Source organism: Seriola aureovittata, chromosome 11, assembly GCF_021018895.1.
Source record: "Seriola aureovittata isolate HTS-2021-v1 ecotype China chromosome 11, ASM2101889v1, whole genome shotgun sequence".
Classification (NCBI taxonomy): domain Eukaryota; kingdom Metazoa; phylum Chordata; class Actinopteri; order Carangiformes; family Carangidae; genus Seriola; species Seriola aureovittata.
Genome location: NC_079374.1, coordinates 24,727,322 through 24,752,711, shown reverse-complemented (window position 1 = coordinate 24,752,711; position 25,390 = coordinate 24,727,322). Strand labels below are relative to the sequence as shown.

Sequence of the window (25,390 nt, the reverse complement as noted above, 5' to 3'; positions counted from 1 at the left end):
TTGACGTGGGGTTGTGTGAGGTACTCATGAATAGTCGGTACATTACCCACAGTAGATTCTGTTCAGCACGATCCCAGTTAGGGAAGCCGACCAGGGCTCCGGCAGAATAGCACAGCAATGTGCCGCTGTGCACAGGGCCACGAGTAAAAACATGACTTAAACTAAAAACGCCCACTGAAACAATCCAATATCCATTCAAATGTATGCTTCATGTACAATATTTTCAGCCTAACCTTAAACAGCACTTACCTTTGGCACTGCTGAACTACTGTATTCCTACGCACAAGTGCACCTACGGAGCGCACTGTATTACGCTGCAGCAGCAGATCAGCTGAGTAAATCAGACAGCAGAGTAAATCAGAGTACCTCAGACAACACCACGTCAAGCAACCCGAACAATCCCTTTAAGATGTAATGAAATTAAAAAAAAAAAAAAAAGTCGTTCACAGGTGGTTTTTGCAGAGTAGCATCAATAATTAAATCAGTACAAATATGATATTGACTCTATTTATCCCTTGTTGTGTCAATAGGTAAAGCACACACAAGCTAAAAATGTGCTAACTCTCAGTAACTTTAAAGTGTTGATTAAAATGCCTCTGTTACACCATTCACCCATCAAAATATTGCAAGCACAATTTCTTCTGGTTATGTTTGTTTTGTTCTGTTTCCATTGCACACTCAGGTACTGAGGTTACAGATGACAGAAAGGTCTTTGAGTCACATGCTGAACCTGGTAAGAAATGTTTAATTTTGTTGCAAACCTGATAAACTAGCATCTGAGGGTTATATAAGTTAAGACGTGGTGTGAATGCAGAGCCATGGTTCAGAGTTCTTTACAGAATACACACACTGAACATTTTTATTCTTGTTGAATTTTTTTCAATTCTTCCACGATCTTTCCAGGCACCGCGGAAGCACAAAGAAACTGAGAATGGCACAGTCGATGCTGAGTGCTTGGACAGGTCTAAAGAATGTAACGGCGCCCCCCTGCTGTCAGAGTGTGCTCTGCAGGAGGTGAGGGATGACCTGCAGCTCCACCTCTGCCTATCAGCACTCTTCACACTGCCTGTCATGCTCAGCGCACCCTCACTCATCCACTGGATCCGCAACCTGAGGTACAGTATTAACACAACATGAACAGAGTATATGAGAGACAGTTAAAGGACCTTCCCTGCTGAAGTGCCTCTGAGCAAGACACTAAAGCCTGTCTTTATTAGAGAGTATGTTAATTATTATCCTGTTTCTACCAAAAATGCTAATTAGTGCCACATATTTATGTATAAATAATAAATAAAAAAACAGAGCGGCCACAGCAGTTTCTGCTGCTGATTCATCTGGACCCCTAATGCAAATCAAGTCACCTGCAATTAAAAGTTAGACCACCTGAGGTGTACCCATTACCCCACATCCCACATTTTATGTATGCAGCTCCATGAATGCATCCTTAAAATGCTTGTAAATACAGCTGGTGAATTTTTAGTTGCAGCAGGAGCAACTGAACTTTACCTCTGATTAGGTTTGGGTGATATCGAAATATTTAAAGGTCCCATATAGTATAAAGGTAGATGTCCACGTGTTGTCTGATTATAAAGCAGGTCTAAGTATCAAAGCACTCAGTCCACAGAGAAGCCTGTATTCAGAAACTGAGCCTTAAAACCAGCTGTCAGGACTTCTGTAACTTTATGATGTCACAACAAAGCAGTCACCGCTCTCAGCCATGCATGAAGCCTGGGCCACCTAGACCCACCATCCAACCTTGCAGGATTTGGTTTCTCTGAGTGTTTACCTGAAATCTGCTATATTTTTATCGGATCACTCAGGAATCAGTCAGCCAATCATAAGAGAGGTTCAGAGCCTCCTCTTTTCTGATTGGCTCACCGGCCAGTTGTTACTAGGTCTCCAGAAAGAAGCCTGAGAGAGGAGATGTAAAACTACACTGAGATGGTTTTTGGTTCTTAAAACCACAAATATATCTTCTAATGGATCAACACTTATATAATAACAACAGGAGAAGAGGAAAATATGGAGCTTTAATCTTTAATCTTAATACAGTCCAGCCCAAATATTGCAATATACAATTTTATCAAAATATTTTATAATAATTTTATTGTATTTTATGTTTCAGTTCTAGGTAATGCTGTCACTTAACAACAGTTTAAAGTTTTATTTATCACATGCCAAGGTCCAATGTACAGTAAGCAAAGCGGTGAAATGAGGGTGGGACATTCCTAGCAAAGTGTCACATCACTGTTCCCAATTATTGCATTCATTTCAAGTTTATTTAATGGTTATTTGTATAAAATATCTGGATAGAATGGCTTAAATGAGTTTCACTATATTAGGATTATTTTTTCATGATCGTTTTATCACAAAATGGCAAATTCTTGGCAAAAGTACTGAAGTAAAGTCATATTTAATGTCCAGTACAGTGGAGAGGTGGTACACAGGGTGAGGAATGGCATAAGAAATCTTGGTTTAACCTACGTTGTGATCCTCTACAGATACTCCACCCAGTTGGATCCTGACCCTTGCTGGCCACACATTGTGCCTCTAATTATTGTGTACATGCTGCTTATTGACTGCAACACTTTAAAACTCTGCAACAGGTAGGACCACACCATCACCAACACACACACATTCCTTTGTTGAGCTTTGTTATCTTGTAACCACTGAATATTAACTCTGCCTTGATCTTTTTCAGCAAACTCCTGCCTCTGACTTCCTGCCTCCCTCTGCCCTTGGCCATTACCATGGTGACCTTCTCTCCACTCCACCTCTACAGAGTCACCTACTTCCTGCTGGCGACACTCATCCCCCTGGCCTCGTGTTGTCTGCTCTGACGGTATCTGGCTGGTTTCAGTCTTCATCTCTACCATAACAAGCCTTTCTCTAAGTTACAGCCTGACTCACTGCAGCTGGTTCAGACTGATTTGTCCCAAAAAGACTTGATGTATCAAACTGCCATGGAGCAGAGCCATAGACATACATAGCTTGGGGAACTGCCTGCTCAATGTTAGCACTAAAAGCTCCATGGCGATTACACTACGTTTTTAAATGAGAGGATGTAAAGGCCTTGGAGCATTTGGTGCAAATATGGCTCTGTTGGATTGACCTGAAACCAAGTTTGCCTTACTCTGTATATCTATAGCTCTGCCTTCAAGGAGCAAGAACTCCACAACCAGTGAAGCTACTGATACTAGAGATTCTCAACAGGGTGTTACTGTTAGTTTTCTTTTTTTGTTCTTTCTAGTGTCCTACAGTGGCATCTCCCACTGTGGTCTCTATGCTGTGAACTCTCTCACTGCCTACCGCTTAGCAATGACTTACAGTTGTGTGTAACTGTCGTAGCGCTGCCGCAAAACCAGTGGCTGTGCCATAAATTCATTCCATAAGAAAAAATCCAAAGTAATCATGTTTACATTCTCTGTTGACCTTTTTTTTTTTTTTTATTATTATTAATATACCACAACAGTGGCGATTATGAAGGTTTGCACTGGAAAAGGTTTGAGTACATGTGCAGGTTCAAGTGTGTCTCACATTATTCAGAAGAAGATTATGGTCTACTCCAAGTTCTCTACAAGACAGTGGTGGAGCTCAGTTTCATGAGGGTAATCAGACTGAAGTATGCAGTATCCATTACCAGCCGCAACAGCGTGGTTGGTATTGTTTTCACCTTGTGTGGGTATGTGTGTGTGTGTCATCATGGCAAATTGTGGTCCTGGAGACACCTACTGTAACAGGAACTACCACAGAGGTGGTTTTTAGGACTTTGGCAGGTGACTGTCTGTCTGTGGACAGATTTTGATACTGATGTGTCACAACCTGCAAGATACAGTCATGAAACTTTACAGGTGTGTAGTTGACATCAAAATGATGGCTGAGTTTGAAGATGGGTGTGGTCCAACCCATGAGTACTGAGTGCTCATGCAATAATAGAGTTGTGGTTCTGTTCAGACCTGGCATGAACATCCGATCACAAGTGGTCAGCTCTTCAGGTGTGAACGCACCCGAGACTGGCACACTTCTGGGATGCGATCACTCAGACCACATTCAGAGGTGGTGTGGACCACATGTGGCCACATTGCTTTAGCAGTGTGAACATGAATGTGTCCTGAGCCACACTGAAGGACCAACTACTCTACTGACGTCCTCTGACAGTCTGATTAGTCCCAACAGTTTCATCATCAACCCAAAAGATTTTACTATTTCAATATCACAGGTGGTCACTTGAGACACATGTGGAGACATTTTAATTCCAGGTCTGAAGAGGGCTAATGACTGCTGAGTACTCGTATAATAATGTAGTAACCACTGAGAACACCACTGATCACAGCAGCTGCGACATTCTCACCCAGTACTCCTCGGTGAGAACGTTGCAGCTGCTTTGATCCCATCACAAGCTGGTTTCTAGTTATGTAGTGCCACATAAATCTGTGTCTTATCTGTTGTTTATTATAGTGACTCACACTTTCATGTCCTCTCTGTAGGCAATAGTGACTGTTAAATGGCTTGGGGCTTATCTAAAAGAAGCACCTAATAGTCTCATAGGCAGAAATAATAGTGACACATTTTTTAATTGGAGAGAAATGAGCCAAGAAATCAAATGATCTAAAATCCTCACATTGGTGTTGTGCATGTGCAAAAGCTTTATGCCTCCACTTTAACTAATCAAAACCAGTCCATCTCAGCCGCCCTGCATGTTCAGCTGTTCACTTGATAAAGTCAACATAATGGACATGTTCACAGCACTAATTTCCTCAGTACAATTACACCATCATGTTATAGTCAATCTCAATCTGCTGAGTTTCTCTTTCTCACAGAAATACTCACACTCACTCCTTTTTCCTGATTTGCTGTTCTTGTAAAACTACCTAAGAATTCTTGCACAGATATTTCAAATTAAAAGGTCCTTAGTGGGTCATAATCCTTCCTTTTTCTCATTAGGTTTTTGTTTTTTTGAAAATGCAAGAAGTGTTTAGTTTCACTGCCTGTAGCTTAACTTTGGTTAAAGCTACAGCAAATTAGGCAAAGTCAAAACAAATTTATTAGTGAATGAAAATAAAATAATATATTTGATTTTCAAAAAGAGACTTGGTAGCACTGATAGAATTAACGCTGTTGATGTGCATGTTATGTTGAACTTAACTGCTAAAAACTGTCCTCAGTGGTGTTGTGACAGTGCAGCAATAGTTTGTCACCAAAAAGTGTCCTGCTCCACCACTGCTTCAGTATCAGTAATTGATATTAGCTGATCTGATCACTCCTGTAAACCTGCGATCTCCCTGCCAGCTGCTGAATTGCAGGATAAAAACGAGCAGCTCTGAACAGAGTCGAGCTAACAGAAACATTTTGAATGCACAGTCACAAGCTAACTAGATGCTGCTCATTGTTGTCCTGGCAGGTCGCTGCTCAATCAGTCAACATCCAGCAACAGTAGTCACCTGTCGCACAAAAACAAGCAGCTGGCAGAAGCTGTACTTTATAGTCTATAATCTAATTCACCTCGTATGAGGCTGTGTAATATATGAATGCGTCCTCTGGAAGACCTCTTCTTTTTACTCATACTGTCAACCAATATTCATATATCATGTGATGTAGATACATTGTGCACATGCAATGTTGATAACTTTATTGCTCTGGGTCACAGTGGATGTAATTAGGCTGATCAAAAGAAACAGACTTGAGTGTCAAAGTGAGAACAGATTTCTTTAGTTTGATCTGAATTAAACATAAAATATAAAAGAGGCTTTTGTAGCTGAAGCTTTTATTTTGACATTAAAGTATTAAGTATATATACTTCTGTCGATCAGTTTCAAAAACTCCTAATCGTGTCCAGGGAGAGTCAATGTTTTAAAACGGTACGAAGTTCACAGGGAGGTGCACCAGTGTAACGTTTGATGCAGAAACCTCCATGTTACAAACCTGGTCCAGTCTGTCTCTTTGTGCCAAATTGGCAGCAATGCACACGTGTTGGCAGGTTAAATCTGATTACACTGAGAGTTAATGAGCTGATTGTGAGATAATTGTGCTGAGCAGACAAATTAGCATACAGAGATGGAACAAATCATAAATATTCGTTGGGTTTTTATGTTATGGACACAGTCACATGTTGAAACTACAGACAAAGGGTCATAATGACTTGTCATTACTTGTGGTTGTTGGTATTTTTATACAGTGGGTGTGTGTTGTTGTTGTTGGTGAAGCTTTGGCTCAGCGAAGTTTAAAAGGCAGACGGCTTACTTTGTCTAAGCCTGTTCAGTGTTGCAGCTGATTCACATGTACAGTATGAATCAAGCTTCAGGCTTTTAAAGGGAGAATTTAAACCTCAAGGCATTAGTGGAAATTGCTTTTGCCTTCTTCTGCTACAGTACTGGGGTTAATAAGGGAATTTTCTTCATGGTTACAGTTTATTAAGGTGTGGTTAGTTATCTTAATGGCCGATGTACAGGTGAATATTAATGACCAAGGAGTCCACCACCTTTTGTCTTTTCAAATCAACTTAATTACTCTAAAACTGATCACAAATCTGCTGGTCTGAAGTCAGGAGTACAGCAAGTCTTGAAGTTAGAAGAACAAAAAAAAAACAAACCTTGTGACCATTTGAATGTTATTTTTATTATGTATAAGAACACGTTGATTTCTTGCAGTTCCAGATTTTAACTTTTTAAACGCTATTGAGAAGACGAGCCTGCAGTTGTTCTGTATTTTTATTACTGTCAACAAAACCCATGAAAAGACCAAAATGGACGATGTGTAAATCTTAACACTCTCTGGTTCCTTACCCTGTCTATGGCTCTCACCCACACTCACAACTGTTAACAACTAGAATGGCACCTAGTAGAGCACAGACCTTCGCCAAGACCAAACAATCCTACACATGTCGGTCACATCTGGATTATCATCTGGATCTGCACAACACTCTACAAAGTCATAAATCTCAACACCATTAATGTGTCTGATTTTGGACATCAAGACCCAAGCATTGTTTCCTGAGAACTAGAAAATATGACGATCCCTCGCAATATTAAGGAAAGGGATTTAAGAAAATTCCTGGAGCTGCTGCTTTAACCAAAGTTGAGTTCTTCCCTGGCCCGTGCTCCATCCCTTCACCAATTTTACGTAGTCCCGCTGACAAACAAACAAACAGACACAGGTGAAAACAACAAAGAAAGTAATTTCCCAAAACAGCTGAGAACTGTAGTTTTTAGCAAAATTTACTCAAACAGTAAGCAGTGTATTTACTGGGGACTATTTTCAGCTGCGGATTAATCCACATTTAGTGCTGTACTGAGTATTTGCAGCAGCAGGAGAGTGTATGTGGAATTGAATCAAAAATAAACTAGAACGGTGCAACAGTGCGGCTAGTGGACAATAGTGGAGCTCTAACACTTATCAGGAATAATATCAAGCTAAAGGAAACATACACTAAACTTAAGGATCAATTCATTGTTGGTTTTGGTCTTTTTGTGGGGTTTGTTGACAGAACAGGACTTATCCTTTAATTCAAGGTATAAGAAGAGGACATAATATTTGATATCATGAACCTTTTGGATTTAAATGGAATGAATCAGATGGGAAATTCTGCCACCACACTTGTTTCAAACCATCATGTAGATTGTTGCAATGGAAACTGTTTCCTGTGTGGTGCAGTGTGTTGTGTGTTTTGAGTGTAGTGTGCTGTTATGGCATATAAGCCTTATGTTTTTTTTTGTTTTTTTTTTCTTGCCTTTTGAATTCAGTTTTTGTTGCCAATGACTTTTTAAGCCAATTAACCGTTGCACTCACAATGACACTTAATGAATCAGTTTCATAAATCTATGTAATATATTAGATGATTTCGAATTAAAGAAAACAATTGATTTATACACGGGTGTTCTGACGTCAAAGATGAGCGGTATAGCTAATGGAGGGAAAGTCTTCAGATGTCAGAATATCCATCGAGCAGCTGTTAGATGAGACGCCAAAACCTGATGGTTTAGTATCTGCTAAGAGTTGACTTTTTGTTGTTTTTATTTTATTTTATTCCTCTCTGTGTTAAAACTGTGTCTTACTGTTCTTGCTTTATGTCACATCTTCCCGCTGTTGCTCACACCCCCTCACGCCAGTGAAGCAGCTGCTGTGCCTTTCTGCTTTCTCGTGGATGCAGCAGTGCATCTGTTTCCTACTTGCCTGAATGTTTAATACCATTCAGTCCTCAGCAGCAGTGTACTGGCTCACTGATAAAAAGGCCTATTGTAAATGTAGATTTACTCCACTGTCTCTGTGCGACTCCCCAAAATCCTCAACACAGTAGTAGGATTTTAGATCTGTGTGACTTTATAATTACTAGACACTAAAGATAAGTTAATTAGGGACCAGTCAAGCTTGCCCCCTCAGGCAAATACACAATCATACATCAATACGGTCTGCAAAGACACCGCAGTTGTTCCCAATGTGAATGTACCTGCACTGAATGTCTCTACGTGTGTTTGAATTTATACAATACCAGTGGTGTAAGTGATCAGCTTTTCTGTGCACTTGTCCGTTTGGTGCAGTTTTAGTGCTTTGACATGCACATCGTCTGCCTCGTTGTGAATTGGTGGCATACACGACTTTGTAGAACAAATTAGTAGAGATGAGAGTTACGTTTTATATCAATATAATCGTGATTTATATCGGTGTTCACTGTGATGATGTCGTTCCAGATGTTCAGACGTACACTTGGTGGGGTTTTCCTTCCAAACTGAAAAATCCACACAATTTTATTATTTTTTTCACACATTAATGTTTTGGGATATTAGCTGTTTAAAATTAGGTTTGTGTGTTTTTGTCTCTTGTCTAAAATGGATCATCTCTCATTTTAAAGTTAGAAAATCAGCAAATAAAACATAATTCTTTGTCATAAAGGTTCCTCGAATACGTCCAAAACTAGGTTGAAAGCTTTAAAGTTGGACTGAAATAATGCAGGGAATCTGATTCTCTTATTTCATTAACACTCAAGCTCAAATACTGCCATTTTAGAACCAGTTAAACAAACTGTGGTCCTGTTGGTCCCCGTGTTATAGTGCAGCTGTGATACATGCACATCTAACATAGTTTGAATTGAAAGGAATATTTACAATGAAGCAGCAAGCGAATACATTATTTCTCTGCTTTAACATTATTGTCAGTTATCTCTATTAAAAAGCCTCTGGGTGTAGAAAAAGATGAAGTTGAACAAACATCCATAATTTATGCAATTCAGGTAAACTGTAAGCTAGTAAAAATGGCAGCATTATTAGAATAGTGGTCATCAAATCTCATGTCAGTTGTAATTTTAACTGACAACTTAATTATATATTTCAGAACCTACAGTTTCATGAGCAAAATATTTTAGTCTGACCTGTCTGTCATGGTGTCTTTACTTTGTGTCTTCCTGACTTGGACAGTTAAGTGTCGGTCATTAACTGGATTTTTTTTTGTTTTTTTTTTACACCGTCTTCAGGATGCTGCACAGAAAGTGGGCGATACCTCTGTATTGTTATCTATTTTTTGACTATTTAGCATACACGTATGCAGCACATACAGTAGGATCCCAATAAACCATCAAATATCCTGCTGAGAGATGTCTGTCTAAATCCATCATTTATCACAGTACGATTTCTCTCTTATTTCTATGAGCTCACATTTTTTGTTTCCCAAATTATTGAGCGTTTGAGTCAAAGCACACAGAGACAAATCACTTGTTCCACTCACTTGATCACTGTAAACTTGGCAAATGCTGTGCAGCTGCCAAAAAGCCAAACTGTTTTCTTTTTTTTTTTAAATAATCAACCATGAAATTAAAAGAATAGTAATGTTAATAATATTGACTGAGAGACAGCGGTGGTTCTTTGTGCTCACTATCATTTTCCTTACCAAGTAATGAAAACTATTTGGTAATATGAAAGTAAAAACATCATACTAAATGTTACTGCTGTCTGTAAGTGCTTTAAAGTCTGGTAACTCCATCAATTTCCTTTATTCTGCTTCTGCCTCGAGTGACTTTAAAACGTATAACCTCCGGCTAGCTGTTCCTTGTTGTGCAGAACTAGTTAGTCCTCTGACATTTACTGTTCTAGGTAATTAGGTGCAAGAAATGAAAAAACAGGCCCTTTCACATCCAAGGGATGGTTCTTTTTAATTTATATTTTCCGGTGAGGCTCTAATGTGGAAGAGTATTTAATCCTCAGGTTTAAGCATTGTGTCAAAATTGATTGCTTTGGTGTTTTTGTATTTCTCACATTTTTATCTGATGTCATTGTAAATGGGCAAACTGTGCAATTTTGGCACCATTGTTGTTGCAATAAAACCAAGAAAATAATTGTAGGTGTTACTTTTTTTTTTTTTCTCCAGATTATATACATGCTGTGCGTATGAAGTGAATATGCTTTAAAAGCCATGCACAGCCACACTGGTTTTCCCTTAGTTTGGCTGATGAGACCTGTGGTCAGGTTGAAGGTTGCTGGGGCTTCAGGGGAATAATGTGAGGTCATCACACAGGTTCAACAAAATTCTCCAGGGTGAGGAAGATGTCAATCAAGCTAAAACATGCCTACACAGTCCAGAATAGAGGTTTTCTCGGACATTATGACAGAAAAGTACAGTACTATAAATGTGTTGTTGCTTTAATGTAAAATGTGGCTTGAAATGATGTCACCCTTTCTCAATTAACCTAAAATCTGGCTGTAGAATAGATAAAACCTTGTATCATGTTACTACATATTTAAAACTCATTTTCTAAGTCTATGTCTTAAGTAAACACCCTGAAGACTGTGTGGTGAGATAAGAGATCATTCAGCCTTTAAATGAATGAAAACTTAAAGGTCTCATATTGTAGGGAGAGAGATTTCCATCTCTTTTTTTAATAGTAAAGCAGGTGAAGGTGCTATATTAATACTCTGAAAGTATGCAAAAACCTAATCCACAGAGAAATGCTGCACAATCTTTGGATGTCAGGCCAATACCGCCCTCCCAAGGATAGTAATATTAGAGACCAGTGGCTAAAGTTTATTTTTTTCTGAAATATCAGAGCGTTTTAGTCCAAATTTGAGTTCGGTTGAGTTTCACCAAGCTACAGTAGTAGGCGACAGTACATTACCTGTGGTTGGCCTGGCTGTGTGTCGCTCTGCCTGTCAGCCAATCAGAAGAGAGGCTCAGAGACCAGCACTAAACACCCTGTTCTTGCCAGAGCTTCAGAGAGCTAAAACGTGAGAGAGGAGATACAAAATTATACTGAGATAAGTTTTGGTCCTTAAAATAACAAATATATCTTCTCATGCATGTTAAAACTTAAAATAAAACACCAGAAAAGTGTAAAATATGGATAATAGGGTTTATAATATGGATTACAGGGATGGGTTAGTTTGTAGAAATGAATTGTCCGTCTGGGAGTAATTAAAGTATTTTGAATCTGAAGCTAAATCTAAAATATAGAACCTTTAAAGCAGGTAGGTTAGCTGTTAGGTATGTACAATATATATTTACTTAAATTATTGTTTTTCATTTTAACTTTCAAGATGCACTTACTATTAACACTGAATGAAGTAATTAAAAACGACTGCTACTAGTCAGTTAGCTAGTCAAGGTAGCTACCTAGCTATCAGTTTTGAACACCTGTGCCAAAGGAGTGCTTGACAAACTGACAACTGGAGAGGGACATGGCAAACCAAACCAGGGCTAAATGGTAAGGAAACATGATATACTATGTTCAACAAGTGGCTAGGAAATAAAACACCAACCGTAATGATATTTGTGGCTACATAATGTCAATTAGTTGTTTGCTAACACATTGTTAGCCGTAACTGTTCAATTAGCTATGTTAGCTTTTTGCTATTAATTTGTCTTGATGTGTTTCTGTTCCCTGGTGGTCAAGAATGCTCCATGTAGCTGTAAGAGGGAGCTAAATGTTATAAACTCTGGTTGAGATAGGATTGGAGTAGGTTCTGAGATAAGTGAAGTCTGTTTCCTCTTAACCCTTAACCAGACCCTAACCTCACCATAACTCGTTGTCATTTAATCCACTGTAACTATTTAGCTCGTATGTTGTTTAATTGAGACTGAATAACGTTAGTACAGCTGCGGACCAGCCACCGCTGCCAACCCTGTCCACACCAACAAGATAGTCCACCCTCTGGCAGCACTTCACCCACTGCTGTTTCTATCTTGATCTCTGTCGGCTGAGTGAATCTTAGTGAAGTGCTGCTGCACCTCTTCTGACTGACCACCAGGGGGCTACGTGTCCCCGCTAACATCTGACTGAGCCTGCAGCCTGCGACAGTACAAGGTGTGAGGTTACACCACAGCACAGTTGAATGAATGTGTTTGTGCTCTTTCCTCGTGGCTGCTTTACTGTTTATACAGGTCCCTCGCTACACGCAGGTGAAGAGTGCTGAACAGGAATCAGGGAGACAGATTTGGCGGAATTACCTTAAGGCTCAGCCTATAGGCCTTGATTGAAAATTACTCTTCAGATTCTTTTGAGTAAAAGTAGCTATACTACAGTGTAAACATACTCAAGTACTCCTCTTGCAGTCAACATTTTTCTTCAGTAAAAGAAGTATTATAACTAAAGTATTCACTATGCAGAATGGATCCTTTCAGAGTGATATGTAGGGTATAGCCTATTACATCATTGCATCAGTGGATAAGCAACATATAAATTTTGTACTTGATCCAGATGGAGCTATTTTTAACGAATTTCTGTACAGTTGAGGGATTAAAATATATATAATATAATATTGATAAAATATATCAGATTGATCATTTGTTTTGCATATAAAATGTTTTGCAAAGCAGTAACTAGCTCTCAGATTCATGTGGTACAAATAACTCTGCAACTTTGCAACTGAAACTCAGTAAATGAAATGTATAAGTAGCATAAAGAAAAAAATGAAGTACAAATAGGTATACCTCAAGATTGCACTTAAGTCCAGCCCTTACGTAAATGCACTCATTGCCTCTGTGCAGTGTGACTGTTCTACAGGTTGATTACATTCAGTGCAGTTTCTCCATTTCTCTGCGGGACGAGTCTTGAGTCACCGCCCACTCTGGCATTTTCCCACATTAATATGCAGTGTGTATATATGTTATCAACAGAAACCCACATCTCAGGATCTACAATCCTCTAAATAAATCCCTCCGCGCCCCCCAGCAAGGAGAGTCACTCCACTGCAAATAACCAAACATTACGCCATCCTCCGGTAAGCTACGTTTTTTTTCTCCTTTGGACTGACAGCGGTTGCATGCTCTGCCCAGTCAGATTTTGTGCATCTGCCGGGACTGGTGGGAGGACGTCGGCACTGACTGCAGCGCATTGCGATGCAGGGGGGGTGGGTGGGGGGGGATAAGGATGCGATGCATGTATGAGCTGCACGCCTGAAGCCCACAGCGGCAGCAGCAGCCTCCTGTACGGACAAGGTGCAGGGAGGTGGTGTCGGAGTTCATGCGCACACCTCTGGACGCTGCTGCCGAGGAGGGCCGTGGTGTCTCTGCAGCGCCGCAGCTTTTCAGAGGGATGCCGTCTCGATACGTGACTCCGAGCCCAAAGCTGCCCTGGCTCGGGATCTGAGAGGGAGGGGTGGGGGGGCCCTAGCGCGGCACCCCGCCCGTCTCGCCTCATTTGGACTGCAGGGATAACGACCTAAACCGTGATATCCCCGCGCAGAAACCACTGAGCAGGTGTTGGTGGCAGCGCTGTCATCACCAGTACACCGTCTTCCTCCATCCCGCACCTCTGCGCCAAAGGTAAGCTCTGCCACCCAGTGCGCCGTCAGGAATGGAGAGACCGTGTAGGTGTTAGTGGCTTCCAGTACTGTTAGTGATAATGATGATGGTGATGCTCAAATCAGCGGAATATGTCATTAAACAACTGCAGCGTCGTCTTATGCGAGTCGTGTTCTGCTTTTGTTGTAGTTCTGTGCTGAAGGGGATAATTGATCGATTTTTGATTCATGTATTCGTCTTGTGAAAGAGATGCATAAAAAGAAAATGACGTAGGGAATTCCCACAGTAATCCAATAGTGAGCGATGACACCTGCACATTCCGCCAGTGCGGTCCCTGTATGGCCTGCTCAGTCATGTGCGCCAAGCGTCCGTGCGCGGCCTCGGCAGCGCACAGATTGATTTGAAATGATTAAACTTGGAGACAAACTGTTATGTAACGTGATTTTTGCTGACGTGGTTTCGCTATAAGCGGGGGTTACCTTCACGTCTCTCTTAGCTCTGAGATGCCCAGCAGTCCTGAAAGTGGCCCGTGTTTACAAAGATTTTTACAGTCATCATTGAGATTGGCCACTATAATCCAGCCATATGGTCCTGCAGTGCTTTCGCTAAATTCCCTCTTGAGATCTTACAGTGCATAAAATGCTTATTGCTTTTTACCTCGCTGTGATCTGCTTTCAATGTAAAACTGCAAGCATGCACAGCTTTCTCAAAAACATAACACATGAAGTGAATCTGTTGTCTGAGGTGAATTGGAACAATCAGAAATACAATTTTGATTTAAACATATTTCCTCCCTTGACAGAATCTGACGGGGGGGGGGGGGGGGGGGGGTGTGAATGTTTGGATTTGATGCTGTTCAGGTTGTGCACAGAATCTGTAGTGTCAGTTGTGTATGATACCTGATGAGAAAGTTTTTGAGTTGTGGATGAACGAATAAAGGGTGAAAGAAATGTCAGGGAATCCAAAATGCCCTCATTTGCAGGGTCCACAGTTATGGGCTTCTTGTTACACCTCAAAGTTGAGGAAAGTGGGTGAGAAAATGTAGAAATCTTCTTACACCATTTAATGTATCAAAGATACATAGCCAACACTTAAACATGTAGGAAAAGAGCTGTCCGTACACCTGAACACATCTTCCACTACACATAACTACGTCTGCATATGTGCTGCTCACTCATGCAGGAAGTGTCCTTTGCCCTGTGTCACCACAGTCCATACTGAAGTGATCAAAGAGCAGGATTAAAGCAGTGTGAAGGGTCACTATGAGAATCCATCATGAGCTCTCCTGGGGTTTGGATATGTTGCTGTGCACAAACTGCTCCTGACTGACATCTCATTGACTCCTTTGTTAGTTTAGTTACACCTGTCAGAGCAGGACAACTTACCTTGTTATAATCCCTCTGAGTACAAATCATTTGGCAACATCACATAATATTTCAGCACAGATTCACCCAACCTTTTACCAGAGTAGAGGTCTAACCAGAGAGAGGAATTGAAGACACCTAGGTGGGTGTGCAGGGCCATTAAATAGGCTCTTTTCAAAGCAGACATTTTGACTTGTCATAGCAGGAAGAGGCGTTACCAACATTAACGATAGCTCTGCTCTGTTCAAGTGTCCCTGGGAAGCCATGACAGTGTGACAGTGAGCCAGCATGTACAATACTAGACCCTGAAACTGACAGTTTTTACATCTGCGCTTTTCCTACTCTGATGTGTTCAAATGTCCTCCGTGAAAAAGGCCTGTCGTTAATGTGATTGTATTGTTAAGATTAAACGTTTTGATCCGTCCTGCACTCTGACATATTCCAAGTATGAACTTATTTCAAACAAGAATCCTGCTGTCTATACGGATGAAGGATCTTAAAACTAAACCTAATTCCATGTTTGATCTTAGGTTAAAATTGCAGCACCCATATGCAACGTGGGCTGCATACTAAACCTATACTTTAATTAATTACCAGCTATAATGCATCTGTTGCACCAAGTACTGAAAGCTGGCATTATTTAGATTTGTGGTCTTGTGTAGACAGACAATGTGACATTCAACATCGACTTCTTTTGCTAAATGAAGCACTAAGCTTTTGAGAGTCAAAGTAAGGTGTTGAAAATAGTATTGTTTTAATATGGATACAGAAGGTATTGTATTGACACTGTACAGTGAGTAAAGCTGAACAATATGCAAAAATATCATATTGCAATTATGTTGCGATATGAGTCATGACCTCAGTTGGAAAGTTCATTTTTGCATTCCATTTTCACTGAAGAAAAAAAAGATGATGATGATGATTTGATTGTTGTTGGGGATTTTACCAAACAAGCAATGTTCCTTTACGTCCAGAAAACATGATTTGTAGTGCAGCACATCTCTGTAGCAGCACAATGCTTCATTTATCGTCTGTTGTGACATATTTTACCTTTGTCAAAAAAATTGCAGCTCCTGCGATTTGGATATTGCAGTGATTTCGATAATATTTCGATTCATTGTTCAGCCCGGCATTAGAGTATGACGTACGGTGCTTGCACTTTGTGAAGTGTTTGATTGAGGGTTTGATTATCATCAAACAAAAACGTTAAAGTAGCAATCTCGAAGATCTGTGTATTGTTACCTTTGGCGACACCTGTGGCGGTACATGGTAATTGCAGGTTTGTTTTCGAGCGGCATTTGTGTGTTATCTCACTCAGGAGTTCAGACAGAACTCCTTGTAATTTTGCGGGTGAGTCATACAAGACACCCAGTTTATAAAACTATAAAACGCAAGGACTTCTATGTTATTTCATCAGTGGGTCATAGGCTCAATCACCATTTTGTTACCTCTTTCGGCGATAGATAGTGACTTAAAAGACACTTATTTAAATTAAAATCTTCAAGATGGCCACTTTAAGGACTGTATGCTGTAAAGCGTTTATAAGAAACTGAATTAGCTAATGAGTCAGGAGTTAAAATGGGATTGGGCATAGAAGTTGTGTCACCCTGCAGTGATGTCACTAACTGGCTCACTGCTTAATGTAAGGTCATCATTCATCCATCAAGCCCGTTAACATGTATCGAGTATCGCCCCTTTGTTTACACTTAAGTGGCTTTAAGCTCATTAAAATGATCTTATTTCACACTATCTACTATACTATATTGTTAGATAGTACATACTGTATATCAGTGAGTACACACACACACACACACAGTTTCTGTTGTATCATTTGATTCACATTTCCCCCAAAATCCAGCGTGACATAATTGGTATTTTTGGAAACATTGGGGTTTCCACTTGAATTTCAAACATAGTTATGTGGGTTTGAACAGTGTGCACTGACTGCACAGCCTGAATTTATAATGACTGACCCGAAAGTCATTGCTCTAAATAGAACTGATTCTTAAATATGGGTTGAGGAAAAGGAAAAAAAAAAGATCAGTCTGTTCAGCGGCTCAGATGCTTCTAGCAGATCTTTCGGTATACCTTTGCATAGTGTACAGTTTTTTTAGGCCATTCATAAATCGATGTACAACCCACATCCCCATTTATAGAAAGGTCAGTGTTGTAAGCTTGAAGAGGGCCATATCAATCAGTCTTCTGGCTTAAATGCCGTTTTCAGCTCACCGAGGCCTGTCATGGAGGGATACCTCCTGAGGAGTGACTCATCCCAGCCAGTGCTCTCGGGCCGATGTGTTCGAAGAAATACCCCGTGCGGGACAGAGCTGCAATTCTTCTGGGAAGTAGGAACACTGTGGCACGGACGCTGTAGCCTGTGTTCTCTCAGAATGACTCACAAAGCAGCCTCCTCCAGTGAGGCCTCACTGCAGTGAGTTGTAGTCAGGTGGAGTGCTTAGCCTTCATCAACCTCTAGGTTCATTTGAAGCTCAGTAAGGAGTTGGTTTTGTGTGTCTTCATGAAGAGGATGTGTCTCCATCTCCTGAGTCATAACAACAGTTTGTAAACATGGATGAGGGTGTTTGTTTCTGGCTTTGTCGAGCGGCGGTTCATTTGTTTCAGTGTGTAAATCTTCTTCGTACTGGTTGTGTGTTTTGTTCTTAACTTTATGTGTCAGTGAGGCACAATAAGACCTCGGTGCCACTGTGTGTGTGTGTGCCAGCTCCCCAAGGTGCCCGTTCTGTCAGGCTGTAAAGTGCTGCAGTCACCTCCACAGGGGCACAGAGGGGTCCCTCTGCTGACACCAACACACGGACACACACACACACACACACAGAGGCAGAGAGAAAGAGAAAACAGAGAAAAAGCGAGTGAAGAAGGAATCCCTTTACTGACATCACAGTATCTATTGCTCACTACACATGTCCAGTTGGCAAAAACACAAGGGCATAAACTTATAATGATTTTCGTGATTGATTAATCTCTCAATTCATTTTATGTCATTAATTGTTCAATCGATAAAGTGTCAGAAATAAGTGACAATTACATAAACTCTAGAGCCCAGCAAGATGCATATAAATAACCTGTTTTGTCAAACAAAGATATTCTCAGTTGTGAAAAGTTAGAATCAGCAAATGTTTGGAATTTTTGTTTATTAAAGGTCCATATAGTCTAAAGGTAGATGTCCATGTGTAGTTTGATTATAAAGCAGGTCTAGGTTCTATATTAATACTGTGAAAGTATCACAGAGAAATGCACACAGCCTGTATTCAGACACTGAGCCTTAAAAGCAGCCATCAGGACTTCTGTAACTTTGTGATGTCACAACAAAGTAGTCACTGCCCTCAACCATGCCCCAAGCCCCGCCCACCTGGACCCACCATCCAACCCTGCAGAATTTGGTTTCTCTGAGTGTTTACCTGATATCTACTATATTTTTATTGGATCACTCAGAAAACCGTCGGCCAATCAGAAGAGAGGCTCAGAGCCTCCTCTCTTCTGATTGGCTGAGAGAGGAGATGTAAAACTACATTGAGATTGTTTTTGGTTCTTAAAACAACAAATATATCTTCTTATGGATCAACACTTCAAATAAAACACAGGAGAAGAGGAAAATGTGGAGCTTTAAAATCACTTAAATCACTATTTCTTAAAGCGCAGTATCTACAGCTGCAGATTAATACACGAGTACTGGGGCAGCAAGAAAGTGTGTGTGGGATTGAGGCTAAATAAACTACAGTGTGTGTGTTCATGGTGATGAAGGAATATGCCACCTGGTGCACCAGTGCGGCTCAGTGATGTGTTTTTAATAGTTAATAGTTTTTGGACAACAATAGAGCTCTGTGATAAAGAGGGATAAGATATATTACAACCAGTTCTTCTTAGAAGGGTGAATTATCAATATTGCTGATTTCATGACTGACTGGCTGAGTGTTTTAGCAGTAAAATGCAAACTGAAACACAAACACACACATGTGCATTCAGTGGTTTATGAAAACAATTTGCCACTGCAGTATATACTCTACGGTGGCAAAATAAGGTTTTCAACTCGTGTGTGTTTGTGTGTGCAGAGGAGAGCTGTGCAGTCATCTGAAGATTCAATACGTCTTCTTGGCATGGGGTGTGTAAGGGGAGGCGTATAGACATATTGCTATTATGGTGTGTGTCAGTCATGACTGTGACATGAGACACGAGACAAGACGAGACTTTCTCAGCCGCTGCATTCACCAACACAGACCTGTCACAAAGAATGACATTATTGTAAACCTCAAATACTTTGAAATCCTCTCTGACATCCAGTTCTCTGAAGAAATGCCTCCTGACAAGATAGAAGAAAACAACAATCCAGCATATTCTGCCATGCTCCATCAGATCTTCTGCTGCAGATGTGTTTCTTCTTAGTATTCACTGCACAGTGGTGCAGAGCACAAAGTATTTGGTGCCTGATAACAGAACGATACTCAAATGACGCTCTTTGCAAGACAGGTGTCCGATTTAACATCATCACAGAGAATGGTTAGAATTAGAAACACGTTTTCAGTTTTTGGGTCCTCAAATAACACCTTGTTTATCTGTGTCCATTTCCTGAGGATCAATCACTAATCCCTCATCAGGTCAAAACTGTGCAGAGCAGTTGAATTAGGATTATAATGGGAAACAGGAATCTTTTAAGAGGAAAAAGCATTGGAACACGTCCACATTTTTCAACACCCCCCCCCCTGAGGTCATGTGTTGGTCTGTGCTGTTTGTAGCTGGTAGACAGACTCTGTTTTGAGTGGGACTGGTGCAGCCACGGCATCTCCCACTCCACATCAGGGTTAGACAATGCCTCGCAAACATTAGGAGGGGGTTACTTGGACCACAGGAACACTTACATAACAACTCAGCAGTTACATATACACTTATTTTTGTTTCTTCTGCAACCCAGTAAGATGCTGCTTGTTTATGGAAATGGCCTGTCCCTGCTGGTGCTATATGACTGTCCATGAGGCCATGTGAACACGTGAGCAGGATTTACGTATTCCTGCATCTGTGATGAAGGTTTTATTCTGTCATAAATCCCTGTATGTGGTGTGTGTGTGTGTGTGTGATGGAGCCACGCTCTGGTAATCTTGTTGAGTCAGGGATGTCCAGGCTTTCCTCATGTCAAATGCAGAGGATCTTATTTCAATATCAGTCCTGAGTTGTCCAGAAACACAGCTGATTCACATACATCAGCGAAGAGGCCAGTTCATAATTTCTGTTCAGTCAGTTCAAAATGCAAAGTGAATTGATTCAGATGCTCAAGAGCCATATATACAGTACATTAGACAAATTTTCACACATATGACAACGTTAGTCCTTTTTCGTGAAGTGTCTGCATCATTTTGCATATGTTGTATATTCTGATCTGGTTTCAGTAGAGAAGGATTCTGATACTTTAGGTTTGTATCTGAACCACTATTGTTCTCACTGGAATGTGACAGATTGAAAAAAAAATAAACAAAACAAAAGTCTAAACAAAAAGAACAAAAGTGGAAACCTTTAAATTATTTTATACCAAGATAAAGTTGAGAATATACCATCATGCAAGCCAGAATACTGAAACTTGAAAAAATATGTTTTTTAAATTTAAAGTGTTAAAACATATTGGACATCCTGTAACAATTATATGTTCCTTGTATCTATAACCCCAGATAAGATAAAATTCTGTTTTAAAGGTCCCATATAGTCTAAAGGTAGATGTCCATGTGTAGTTTGATTATAAAGCAGATCTAGGTTCTATATTAATACTGTGAAAGTATCAAAGCCTCAGTCCACAAAGAAATGCACACAGCCTGTATTCAGAAACTGAGCCTTAAAACCAGCTGTCAGGACTTCTGTATCTTTGTGATGTCACACCAAAGCAGTCACCACCCATCCCCCAAGCCCCACCCACCCGGACCCACCCTGCAGGAGTTGTTTACCTGAAATGTGCCATTTTTTTTAGTGGACCACTCATTGGATCATTTTTATTGGATCACTCAGAAAACAGTCAACCTGTCGTTACTAGAGCTCCACATAAATGTATCTTCTTATGGATATCAAAACTTGTAATTGTAAAATATGGGACTTTTTAATACAAGTAAAGTTACATACACTTGAATTAAGTTAAACAGATGTGCATAGTCTAGATTATCCAATTCATACTCAAAATAGTCTAGAATTTATGTCTAAACATAAGATTATCTCCCTTATTACAAAAAGAAGTTGTTTGTGGGTTTTCCCGACTGTTTTTGAATCAGCCTCAGTTTTGTTCTTTTTGTCACTTTGATAGATGATGCAGGGGAAGTTGTTAGTGGGTGCAGTGGATTGAGGGCAGAGAGCATGTTGAAGCGTACCACTCAAAGCAGGTGTTTTTAAAACTGTGAGGCAAAAAATACTGCATGAGATGAAAGGGACAGGTGGAGAGGAGGTTAGTTGTAGTTTGACCTGCTCATCACCAACATGTTCAACAGTGTGGTTGCAGAAACAGCAGCCATGACTTTGACGCATAGTTCATGGAGCCAAGTAAGGTACTTTAAAATCATTATCGTATAATTTCCACAGTTTGCATCAAAAACGGCCTAACAGAGAGAGAGCCAAAACTCAGTCAAATCTCATACACATTTTCTACCTCCTTTTAACCCCAGAACTTACATGAGAATCATCACGTTTTTAGGTTTTCTTCAGTATCATTCAGTAAGTAATCCACTGATAAATGTACTGCATTTTTCTACATTCCAAGTATATTTTAGAATAAAAAAAAGGGGGTTCAAGTTGAAAAAAAGTCCATGCACCTATTGTCAGTTGTTTTAATATTTTGTTTTTTGTACAGATTACATAAAAGAAATACAGTAACATATAAGCTTTAGAGGTGCTTGAAGGCAAACATCTTCTTTTTCCCTGTTCCCTGCTAACGGATGCTGGTATTAGCTTTATATTTTAGGTTCCAACATGTGAAACAGTTCCAGTAAGACAAGCTGCATCATCTGAATTGGAGTGATGTCTAGATTGTGGGTTTTCAGTTTTGCTAGTTTGAATGCTATTAACTTTACAGTCCAAACTTTTTCATTAATTACAGTGACACAAACAGTGTACGCCACACACTGAGGCCTGCAGAGGAGGCACTGGTTTCAAAGCATCACTGAACAGCTCAGCTTTTGAGATGTATACGCACTTAAAATGCCAAAGATATCAGGGCTTAGCTCAGACTACAGCCCACATAGTTTTCCAGTGACTGCGCTAGGCACATATTAGCTGAATATTATCAAACCAAAAAAAAAAAAAAAAACAGCTTCTCAGCTCATCTAAAACCAGCTGCCTTTGGCTAGATTCTGAAGTCACATGTCATCCTTCCTTTAAAAACAAGATGGCTCTGGTTGAGAGTCTGACAGCACTCCCCAGACAGTTCCCAAACTGGTATTTGTTGATTGAGGAGCTTCCTGGGAGGCAGATACAGCTGCTTGTCTCCCTTCTCTGTTTTTACTGAGGCAGCCTGTACTGACAGAAACCAGAGATGTGTGTGTTTGTGTGTGTGTGTGTGTGTGTGTGTGAGTGAGAGAGAGAGTGTTATTAGGATGATTTAAACATTTCTCTTTCATAGTGTCTCATAGAGATAATGGATTTCAAATGAGGTATTTTCATACTTTCACTCTTCTCCACAGGGGGTAGATCTGTTTGTTCCCGCAAGAAGAACATATAGACTTTAATTAAGTGTTTCATCATTCAAAAAAGTAAATAGGATATTGTGTTTACTCCTTACCGTTCACTCCTTACGAGTTCTGCAAATATAATTAAGTCCTTCCTCACATACATTTCCTCTTTCATTAGAAAGGTTGTCAGAGAAGAAAGGACGAGGAGAAATGGTTGTACAGGGTTATTTGTGTTGTTGACAGGGTCTTTGACAGCAAACAACCCCCCTCGTGACTAATGCTTGTTCAGTCATTTGTTGATTGCAACTCACGGTATGTAATCATTGCTGTTGTTGTGTGCGAGCAATTTTGTAGCTGACTGATTTCTCTGTCTCTCCCTCTTTCCCCATCTTCAGGTTTCAGTCGCCATCGGGTAACATGGAGTAAGAGTGGCTTGTCGTTGGATATCTTCAACTTTAACTTGTGTTATGATGCGAGGACCAGAAGGGCTGATAGTGGGGGCCTCTGTGTGGAAGGCTCCCATGTAATTCCGGTAATGACAACCTCTTCAAACCAACTCTCGCTGTTCAAACATGAGGATTTAAGTTGAGTCAACAAGGGACAAATCAGCAAAATGCTTCATCACATCGTCAACCAGCCCAGTCAATAAGAAGCTCCCACTCATCCCTCAGTCTCATCAACTGTTTTCGCTTCTCGTGGCTGTCTCCTCATCAGACACACAACATGCGCCCTTCACTCGCTACTGCAGTCCTACCACCCAGGACCCGTTCCCACAATCCTCCCAACCTGGCTGTGGGGGGCCGTGAACACTTGTCAGCTCCAAGAAGGCGCAGCCCGCACCTCCGGCACACCCTCAGCCCAGAGAACCTGCGGACCCTGGCGGAGAGGGGCGGGGCCGCTGTCGATACCGTCTCTGTCGTCAGCAGTCCCATAGGGCTTCCACGGGCTAACAGCGACACAGACCTGGTGACCTCCCAGAGCCGGTCCTCGCTAACAGCGTCAACTCTGGAGTACACTCTGAACCGTGGTCAGAACCTCGTCATATCCTGGGACATCAAGGAGGAAGTGGATGCTACCGACTGGATCGGCCTGTACCACATTGGTTAGATTATTTTTTTATATATATATAGTTGCTGGTAGAGCTGCTTTTAATTCTACTGGGGCAGGTCGAGGTCAAATCTCAAGTGTGATTCCATGTCAAGTGTCAAGTCATTGAGGACTGGTTCAAGTCCAGTAACAGGTCATCATAAGTAAGTGCAAGTCAAGATGAAATTCTTGAGTGTGGACTTTAAAATGACACAGCATTTCAACAGTTTTCAAATATGTGCTGATGGAGTTTATTGCACAGCTGATGCTAATAGCTAATAGTAACTATGTAAGGTATGCGGCTATACGAGGCATGCTTTTTGCTGTCCTGTTAATGTTTTAATGTACCACCATTTTGCTTTAAGTAAGATTTAATCATGTCAACTGTTGTCTGTGTATCTAGGTCTTAAAGTCAACATTCAGAGCAGTCAAACCCAAGTTAAATCTCAACATCTCACTTATGTCTGGCTCAAGTCCGAGTCTCAAATCTACAAGTCTGATTGATAGTATAAATTACAACAGATGAATATTATTATATATGATAGTAAATTCTTTATGTTTTCTAATATATGATCAGAATCAGCAGAGCAAACAGAAACAAACAACAATACTCTACCTCTGTACTGTTATCTTTGCTTTCTCTCCCAAATTTTTTTGCCGAACTATTTTGGAAACTTGCTGGCACTCGGGACCAGAGCTGACTTGACCCTACCTGTCCTCAAAGCTTATCAGCTGATCCCGGTGTTTTATTATTGGAAGCCGAGAATAGCCAGGTAGAGTCTTGTGCAGGAGCTTCCATCTCCGAGTCAATACTGAAACTGGAGCTATTGAGACTTTACACAGGACTGGAAGCTGAGTCAACACGCAACAGCTCTGCCTCGGTGTACGATAACACACACACCATCACAAACTATGCATGTCTTGGTGGCCAGCAGGGTGGTCTCCAGTAAATTATGCTCATCCTGCTTAGAGACAGGAATTTGACAGGGGAGAAATTCATTGACCTGTGTGCTGAAGAAGGTTATCAGTCTCAGACTGTCTGACAGATCTGTCCATCATGGTGAAAAGTAATACAGGAGCAACTGTGTTCCACCAGCACATTTGTTTTTAAGAATCTATGAATTCTATGCAGTTTTGCTTACAGAGTGAAGAGCTGACGTCCTGACGTCGCCTTCAGGCTACTCGCTGTTCCATTAGCTTCTCTCATTCAGCATTTTTTTCAATGTATCTTTGACAATATTAAGACAAATGAGTGTCTACTACAGACTACCTTGCTTTTACAACCTGAAACCATAGACTGTAAATAAAGATGACGTAGCCTCTGTGACATCACCCACTGGTTTCTGAGGAGCGGCTTTGAAGCTCAGGGTGAGCTGCTCAGAGTGAGCTGCCCGTCGTCGCCATCTTGACAGTGTCTGACTCCGCCCCTAACTCCGTACTGGTCCAAAAATGGGCAGAAAAGTGGGGCATGTGTGGAGTTGAGCATGTATGCTGCTTTGTAGCAAGCATGCTCACCCACCTGTCACTCGTGACCACAACAGTTTTTGTACCAGGCTGTAAATATGT

The 25,390-nt window shown here is 40.7% G+C and overlaps 2 protein-coding genes across 3 annotated transcripts in view; both read left to right on the top strand.

Annotated features, from left to right (window-relative positions):
- Window positions 1-10,321, top strand: part of pgap1 (post-GPI attachment to proteins inositol deacylase 1) — a 22,131-nt gene extending 11,810 nt beyond the window's left edge. The window contains exons 23-26 of the mRNA XM_056389842.1: window positions 683-733; window positions 904-1,115; window positions 2,502-2,606; window positions 2,702-10,321. Of these exons, the coding sequence (XP_056245817.1) occupies window positions 683-733; window positions 904-1,115; window positions 2,502-2,606; window positions 2,702-2,840 (507 nt within the window). The 3' untranslated portion in view covers window positions 2,841-10,321. The remainder of the gene's footprint in view (window positions 1-682; window positions 734-903; window positions 1,116-2,501; window positions 2,607-2,701) is intronic.
- Window positions 10,322-13,099: 2,778 nt separating this feature from the next.
- The window catches only part of hecw2a (HECT, C2 and WW domain containing E3 ubiquitin protein ligase 2a), a 42,504-nt gene continuing 30,213 nt past the window's right edge, over window positions 13,100-25,390 (top strand). Inside the window, exons 1-2 of one of the 2 annotated variants that reach the window (XM_056389898.1) lie at window positions 13,100-13,199; window positions 23,134-23,840. In XM_056389898.1, the coding sequence (XP_056245873.1) occupies window positions 23,462-23,840 (379 nt within the window). In that variant the 5' untranslated portion in view covers window positions 13,100-13,199; window positions 23,134-23,461. Of the gene's footprint in view, window positions 13,200-13,355; window positions 13,744-23,133; window positions 23,841-25,390 lie in introns of those variants that run through there. The other variant, XM_056389897.1, reaches the window with a different exon arrangement.